The sequence below is a fragment of the Mastomys coucha genome, unplaced genomic scaffold (assembly GCF_008632895.1).
Source record: "Mastomys coucha isolate ucsf_1 unplaced genomic scaffold, UCSF_Mcou_1 pScaffold16, whole genome shotgun sequence".
NCBI classification, from domain to species: Eukaryota; Metazoa; Chordata; class Mammalia; order Rodentia; family Muridae; genus Mastomys; species Mastomys coucha.
The window spans coordinates 42,266,037-42,274,146 of record NW_022196898.1 but is presented as its reverse complement, the minus strand read 5'-3'; the positions used below and the strand labels follow the sequence as shown (position 1 = coordinate 42,274,146).

Here is an 8,110-nt window from a genome sequence, read left to right as displayed (position 1 = left end):
TTCGAAACAGGGTTTCTCTGTGGAGCCCTGGCTGTCCTGGAACTCACTTTGTAGACCAGGCTGTCCTTGAACTCAGAAATTCGTCTGCCTCTGCCTTCCAAGTGCTGGGATTAAAAGCGTGTGCCACCACCGCCCGGCGACATGTATTCTTGAATGACCTCTAGCTTATCATTAGTCTGGAAATCGGAGTATGGCAGCATAGCAGGCCACAACGACCACTGAAGGTGGAGATGACAAACACAGTGAACCCGCCACATATGTGCAGCTCAGTCTGCTGAGTCCACATGTTCTCTACGATCCACATCTGCTCAGAGCTGGGATAGCTCCAAGTGCTCGCTGATCCACAGCTCTTCTGACTGCTTTGTGGACTTGGAGGTGGAGGAAATTCAGACTGCCTGGGGGCTGGTGGGGGCCACACTCTTGGCAGCTTGCTGGGCTAACCAGCGCTTGTACCTTTTGGTCTTGGGCTTCTGAAAGAGCACTACAGACATAGGAACTCTCACAGTGTCGAGTCCATTTACCTGAACAGACATTAAAAACAGGAATATCCAGAGATCAGTCAGACAGAAAACATACCACCCAAGCCAGCTCTCCATATGGTTCTCCTCCCAATCAAAAGAAAATTCTGGAAGCACTTACAGTCACATCACACCAGTACTCGCCCCATCGAGTGATAGGCTCTTCTGGCAGCCTCAGAGCATGTGGGGCAACTACTACACCAAGCTGAAAACAGAACCAACAACTAGCAACCAATAACTGCAGCCTCTAGGTAACCTAGATAACCCTAGGTAACACTCTGGTCTATAATTTCCTACCCAGGATTGAATACACCTGGGGAACTGATTCTGGCTGATTTCAGGGGAAGGCACAGATGCCCACAGGTGACAGCAGAGAGGTTCAGTCTTATTTCTCAGTGAGGGTGGTGAATTTACAAACAGAACAGGTCTTGAGACCAATACTACATCACAAAAATAATGATTCCCCAGTAAGTCACATATTCCCAGGTTCTTCCTAGCTAGAGATAAGATAAATTGAACTGCCCTTTCCCATTAGTCCTTAAATTCTGCAACTACCTTTAGTTCTGATCCACATTCCTCCCTTTTCCCTGCAAACCAACCAAGAGTAACTCCCAACTCCAGCTAGTAAAACCATTTTAGAGAGGAAAGTTCAATCCTGGGTCTCCAACCAAGGAGAGATGGCTCTTACCCAAAGGAAAAAATGTTAATGTTTGGGAACACTCACATTCTTGAAGAAATGGCGGGCAACTATTTCAGGGTTTAGCTCCCATTTGACATTGTTCTTCATTCCCACCTCTAGATGACAGTTTCTCAGAAACTTCACTGTCTGTGGGTCAGAGGAGAGGAAGCATTTGAGTCACAGGGTTTGAGCTTCAGGAAAGCCATCTCCTCAGCTCTGATACGGAAGAAGGATGTCTTAGGACCTCGGGGGATTTTATTTTGCTGTTTCTAGGCGAGGGAAGAGAAATAGTCTGTATTAAACTCAGGATTAGGGCAGGCAAGATGGACCAGTAGGTAAAGGTGCCTGCTGCCCAGAGTTTGATGCTAGGATCCACATTGAGGAAGGACAGACTGGCTCATGCAAGCTGTGCTCTGGACTGCACACGTGCTCTGCCCCAGTACATAGATGTAATAGACTTCGTGGTGCATCTTGAGAGGAAGTAAGCTTGCAACCTCACAGTCTGGCACTCAGTTCTACCCACCACCCTCCAGCATTAGTTCTTTCCTGCTTACAAAACCAAACATAAACTACCTGAAGGGTCAAGATATTTTTTTACACTTGATGCCCAACCCCCTTTCCAGCTGTCTATTTTTTTCACTTTGGGTTTTTCATATCAGGGTTTCTCTGTGTAGTGCTGACTGTCTTGGAACTCACTCTGTAGGCCAGGTTGGCCTCAAACTCAGTGATCCACCTGCCTCTGTCTCCTGAGTGCTGAGATTAAAGGCGTATGCCACCATGCCTGGCCCAACTGTGCATTTTCTCATATTACACTATATAAACCTTTACTTTAGGTAGACTAGGTAGTATCTTCATTGTTAAAATATGCCCTGCAGCATTGGTAGATATGTGCCTAACATACATAAGGCCTAGCTTTGATCCCCAGCATCATAATTGGCCTTTGCAGTACACATTTGCAACCCTACCAACTGAAGGGCAGAGTAAGGAGAATTAGAAGGTTAGGGCTGGCCTTGGCTATATACAGAGTTCAAGGCCAGCTAGAACCACATAAGATCCCCTATTTCAAATAAACATACCTTAAATATTCACTTTACTTCCTAGATTGTCCCAAACCTACTAATTTCAAAAGGCCTTATTTACTACTACAGGAAAAAAATGTACCCCTCTCCCCCAGCCACTCCAAACCCTCTTTCCAGCTGTGTATCACGTGACTCCTGCTTTACTGCCTTTAGTTTGCTGACTACCTTCTCCTGTGTGTGTCTACACTTCTCTCTTCAACTTATTTGTAAATATTCCCAAAGGCAGAGTCTTCACCTTACATTTTACCACAGATCTTGATTCCTGGACTGGGGACTCCCTCAAAAGCTAGGGCACTTTAGGCAAAAACAAAACAAAACAAAAAAAAACCAACCAACCAACCAAACAAACAAAAAAAAACAAAAACAAAAAAAAATCCAGGCTCTGAGTATTTCAAATGGAAGAAATGAACAAATTAAAAAAATTCCTTTAAAGGAAGTAAATGAGCAGCCGGGCTATGGTATGGTGTCCAATGCCTTTAATCCCAGCACTTGGGAGGCAGAGGCAGGCAGATGTACAGAGCAGCTAGTTCCAGTACATTGTACCCAACACAGAATTTCCAGAGGACCCCATACCAGCGACACAGAGCAACAGCTGCAATGCCACTTTTTCTCATCCTTGTGTGTAACAATAAGTAGACTTAAAGGCCATCAGGGACTTTCAGGAGGGTGGTGACCTCCACGAGGAATCAATAAAAGCTTCTTACTCACCGCCTCTCCTGCCATTGTCTGGATCTTCTCCAATTTTCCTTCTCGTCTCAGCTAAAAAAGATAAAAACTGAGTAGAAGCAATGAACCACACTGAGTAATTACAGCCCAACTGTGCTGGTTCCTAGCAGGTTCCTTAAAGTTTTACTTCTTCAAACCCTTTAGTCCTTTGAGCTCACCCTTTTCTCCTCCTCAAACAGCTGCCTATTTTCAGGAGATGCATACACAGCCAGTCCCTGAGAAAGGAGCTTGTTACGACCCACAGATTTCTTCACTGAGACCAGATCACCCCGGACGCCAATTTCTGTCAACAAGAACGGGAAGAGCAGATGAAAACTCTGCAGGTCTCCCTACAGAAAAGATGATCAGCAGCCCTTAAGGTGATATCAGACCTTAGTGTACTCAGGCCTTGGGGTACATCTCCAGCATCACCAAAAGGAAGAGGCATAGAAAAGAGACAGCCCCTACTTTCCCACAGTCTTTACTCTTCCTTACAAACAACTCCACCACCTGTCAGTTTACTAGGGTAGATTATAAGGTCCAGTCGTTAACGTGCCAGCTGCATAGAGGATCTGAATTTGGATGTAGTCCATAACCTTAGCACTGAGGGGAGGTAGTATGCAGATCTCTGGGGCTCCAATGTATGCCCTGTACCAAATGAGGTGGACCTTTGGCCTTCACAACACACACACACACACACACACACACACACACACACACCACGCATTTATTAGGAACTATACTTGTCACATGTCTAGTTTAAAAACGGGTGCTGATTGAGCTGTTCAATCAAAGAATGTCACTGTGCTGCAAGCTGTTAGGCTTCTTTTTACACGGTTAACCATATTGCACACATGTTTTCATTTTCTGTGCTCGTATCTCCATCACAGTACTTTCCGTGACTTCTTTTTTTTTTTTTTTCTCACCAGAACCACATAGTAGTAAAAACAAAGCAACAAATGAGAGGCAGGAAGAGGTTAACGTCAAACAGGAGCAGCCGGGGAAGGGGAGGGAGAAGGGGTTAGCATTTAGGCCCAAGCCTTACCGTCCACAGACTGCGTGAGGATGAGCTCCAGGTTCTCTTTGGGCCGGTGTTTCTTGTCCTCCACGAACTTATACACGCGGTGACGCCGGTGCAGGCGCGGCTTACGGCCCTCCCCGGCGAGCGGCACCTTCCACCAGCGCTCCACGATGACCGTGCTCTGGTGGTCAGGGAGGCTGCGGTGAGGCAGGGTCCGCAGAGAGCACCCAGCCACCCCGCCGGCCACCCGCATCCCAAGGAAAGTCCGCCCCGCGGTCTGGGTCTGGCACGAATGGCACACCTGTCCCCAACGGTGTAGGTCCCCAAGCCCCAGCCGGCTCTCACCTGACAATGAGAGAGACTGAAGTCACGGCCCGGGGTGCTCCCTTCAATTTGCGGCCGGAGTAGCTCCCGCATGCCTCCTCGACGCAGCCAAGTAGCGCCTACCCACCACAGAGCCCTACCCGGGGAAGCCACAGTGGCCGCCATGATTGAGGAGCGGACGGGAGGAAGAAGGACCCCGCGCATGCGCAGCTGGGCCTCTGGGCTGCCCGCGTGGCGCCTGAGTGGTGAAGATATAGGCAGCGCTGAGACCGGGGCATGGAGAGTGGGATGGCTGAGGGGAAGACGGCAGGTACCGCACCTTGCACGCCGGCGATTGGACAGCAGAGGGAACTGATATTTATTTTCGTCACCCCTCTCCTCAGAGCGTTGCGTGCACCGACAATGGAAAACGTACTACTTTTTTCTTTGGCTTCGCTTTAAAAAAGAGGCGGAGGGGGCTTGGCGCACACCTGTAATCTTCCAACAGGACAAATTCCAAGCTAACCTGGTTTACATCTCAGGCTCAAGGCCAGCCAGGGCTACATAGCGAGACCAATACTAATAATTAACTGATGATGAGGATGGTAATAAAAACCAATGATAACAATATAAGTGGTTTGGTTTAGTTCTAGTTACTGAGATCACTTCTAGTTTTGATATGCACTAAAATATGGATGTCACTCTCAATTTTCCCTTGAATCTATCTAAAAGTAGTCGAAGGATGGGGTCCTCTAAAAACTCTGCAACTTTCCACGATATTGTTACTATTGTGTTTAAACTAATACTTAAAGAGTTGCAGGAGACATAAACTGTAGAGAAAGAAACTACTGTTTAGGCCCAAACTTCTGTGGAGTCTTTGTGCTTAATAGATGGTAGTAAAAAGAGTGTCTATAAAGGAGCATGGAAAGATGTGCTACGCTCCATTGTATGTGCACTTATGTAGACTGACCTACACGCATTTCCTTGGTATTCAGGACAAGTCTTCAATGGTCTTTTAATCGTTTGCACCCAGCACTCAGTATGTGTAATTTCATTCTTTTTAGTATCTACTCTCTTGATGTTCTCAGTTCATATTATGGCTAACTGCTATTTATATGCCAGTGATATCCAAATTCTTATCCTAGGCTCCCACAAACTTCACATTGGAATACCCAACTTTTTTTGGTTTTTCGAGACAGGGTTTTTCTGTGTAGCCCTGGCTGTCCTGGTACTCACTCTGTAGACCAGGCTGGCCTCAAACTCAGAAATCTGCTTGCCTCTGCCTCCCAAGTGCTGGGATTAAAGGCGTGCGCCATCACCACCTGGTGTAATACCCAACTTCTTATTCATCATCATCTTGTATGTCTAACAGACATTTAAAATGTAACAAATTTATGCCCCATTCGTTGTAAACTGCCCTACCTGCAGGCTTTCCTGCTATAGCTGACGAGAATATCATTTTGTTTTGTTTTTCTTCAGTTCTTGGAAACATCTTATTATTTTAAAATTTTTACACATTTATATTTTTGAGATTATATAATTTTACTCTTCCTTTTTCTCCTTCTAACCCCTCTCCTTCTCTCTCAAATTCATGGCCTCTTTCCCCGTTATTTATATTTGTGTGTGTTTATATATTCTTAAATACATAAATACAATCTGCTCAGTCCGTACATCATCACTTGTATGTTTGCTTTCAGGGCTGACCGTTTGGTGTTGGGTAACCAGTTGCTATGCTTTTCCCTGGGGAAGATGTTTCTCCTGCTCGCTCTCAGCATTCTTTTGTTGCCTGTAGCTCTTTGTCTAGGGTGAGGCCTTGTGAGCTTTTTTCTTCCTCATTAGCATGTATATTAGTGTCCTCCTTGTTCAGGTCTTGTTTAGGCATCAATGCTGGTGTGAATTCATGGATGTAGCATCCCTGACATTTTTAGGAGACATAATCTCATAGCAAACTTCATGTTCCTCTAGTTCATAGAATTGTTCTGCCTCCTCTTCTATAATAATCTCTAAATGTGAGGTGCAGTTATGTTATAGATGTATCAGTTGGGAGTGGGTTTCACAACTCTGCATTTTGATGGTTGTAGTTTTCTATAATGATGTCTACTTGTTACAAAGATGTTTCCTTAATGAGTGGCAACATCATCTTATCCTCACTTATCTGTGGGAAAGAGGATGACATTTTAGGATGTAGTTAGAGATTATGCTGTGTTAGTAGGGCAGTAGAGATAGGTTCTCCTCTAAGATCCGTGACCTCACTAGCCATGAGTGTCTTAAGTTTTCAGAACCAGGCATGACTTCCCTCTTGTTGAGAGGGCCTAAAGAACAATTAGGGAGTTGTTGGTTACTGTCAAGGTATGCATGTTGTGCTGGTTACTGTTGTGGTTTGTAGGCATCATAGCTAGGTGGGACTATCAGTTGCTTTCTTTGGAAGCTTGCATGGTACCTTCTAGAACCATGAAAACTGGTTCTTAAGGAGGAGGCTTTCAGCTCAAAACTACCTCTGATCTTCTGAGTCCTGAGCACATTTGTTTTTAAAGATTTATTTATTTATTTTATGTGAAGAGGGCATTGGATCCATGGTAAGCCACCATGTGGTTGCTGGGAATTGAACTCAAGACCTCTAGAAGAGCAGCCAGTTCTCTTAACCCCTGAACCAGCTCTCTAGCCTCTGAGCTCATTTTTTTTTTAAAAGCTTCTTTATGTCACAAGGCATCAGGAAACCCTGTATGATCTTAAATAATTAAGTTAATTAAAACATATAGAATACATATCACATATAGAACACAAATGAGGTCAAGGAAAAGGCAAGAAAAAAGAGAAAAGTGGAAAAGAGAAAGAAATAGAAAGGAAAGAAGACAGGAAATTTTTAAAATCTGAGGCAGAGCTGGAAAGATGGTTCACTGGGTAAACCGCTTGTATGCAGCTCTGATAATCTGGATTAGAGTCCCACAACACACAAAACCCCCAAAAGCCAGATGAAGTGACTTGAGTCCATTGACTTGGTAATCTCAACTTCAACATTCCTATAGTGATGGGAGAATAGAGGCAGGAGAACTGACCAGCTCAAGTTCATTCCTATGGTGATGGGAGATGGAGGCAGGAGAACTGACCAGCAGCTCAAGTTCACAGTGGAGCAGCAGATAGAACAAGAGACTCTGGTTTAAAAACAAGGTGAAAGGAAAGAATAGACTCCTTGGAAAAGCTGTCCTTTGACTTCCACATGCACATGCATACAAATTAATTTAAAATGATCCATATGGCAGGCTGGCATGTTGGTGCATCTTTAGTCCCAGCATTCAGAAGGCAGAGGCAAGAGGATCTCTGTGTTTCGGGACAGCCAAAGTTATACAATGAGATTCCCCTCCCCCCATCTAAAAAACTCAAATCTAAGTGGTAACACATTTTTTGGGTTCAGAACAAAAGCAATATTGGAAAGAGGCAGGAGACGACCTTGTTACATCTCTATTCTGCTACAAAATCATACTGAATTTGGCTGTTTGTTTCAAGCCCTGGCTGGAAAGCACCTGTCACACCCATGTCTTCCTCCCCTTTGCTGTTCTGGTGAAGCAGCTTATGGAGGGCTCCAGCTACTTGTTCCTCATTGGCCAGACAAGGGTGGAGGCTGCAGTGTGATGGCTTTCTGACTAAACAGGTTAGTTCAGCCAGCTACCATGCACAGCCATAGGCATCAGATTGGAACCAGAGTGGAGACTGTGTGAGGGAAAGCTGCATCAGTGAGACAGAAGAGGGTTTACTCTCTTACCTTCTGGCTGGCATCACCACCTATGTTATTGGCGGGGGGGGGGGG

General features: G+C 45.2%; 1 protein-coding gene across 1 annotated transcript; it reads right to left on the bottom strand.

Annotated features, from left to right (window-relative positions):
• Nucleotides 1–115: 115 nt before the first annotated feature.
• Nucleotides 116–4,528, bottom strand: Mrpl9 (mitochondrial ribosomal protein L9). Its single transcript, XM_031374703.1, has 7 exons — nucleotides 4,348–4,528; nucleotides 4,027–4,183; nucleotides 3,161–3,285; nucleotides 2,985–3,035; nucleotides 1,243–1,344; nucleotides 640–723; nucleotides 116–521 (listed from the first exon to the last, which is right to left on the bottom strand). Exons 1-7 carry the CDS (start codon nucleotides 4,489–4,491, stop codon nucleotides 387–389), a joined length of 798 nt encoding a protein of 265 aa, XP_031230563.1. The 5' UTR covers nucleotides 4,492–4,528; the 3' UTR covers nucleotides 116–386.
• Between the last annotated feature and the right edge of the window lie 3,582 nt (nucleotides 4,529–8,110).

Bases quoted from the DNA above. Each gene is read 5' to 3' on its own strand.
- Mrpl9 (XM_031374703.1), bottom strand. From the start codon at position 4,491: ATGGCGGCCACTGTGGCTTCCCCGGGTAGGGCTCTGTGGTGGGTAGGC. The intron at 3,286-4,026 runs GTAAGGCTTGGG...TCTTGTTGACAG, and splicing joins CCTCACGCAGTCTGTGGACG to AAATTGGCGTCCGGGGTGAT. The intron at 724-1,242 runs GTGAGTGTTCCC...TTCTGTTTTCAG, and splicing joins CCCGCCATTTCTTCAAGAAT to CTTGGTGTAGTAGTTGCCCC.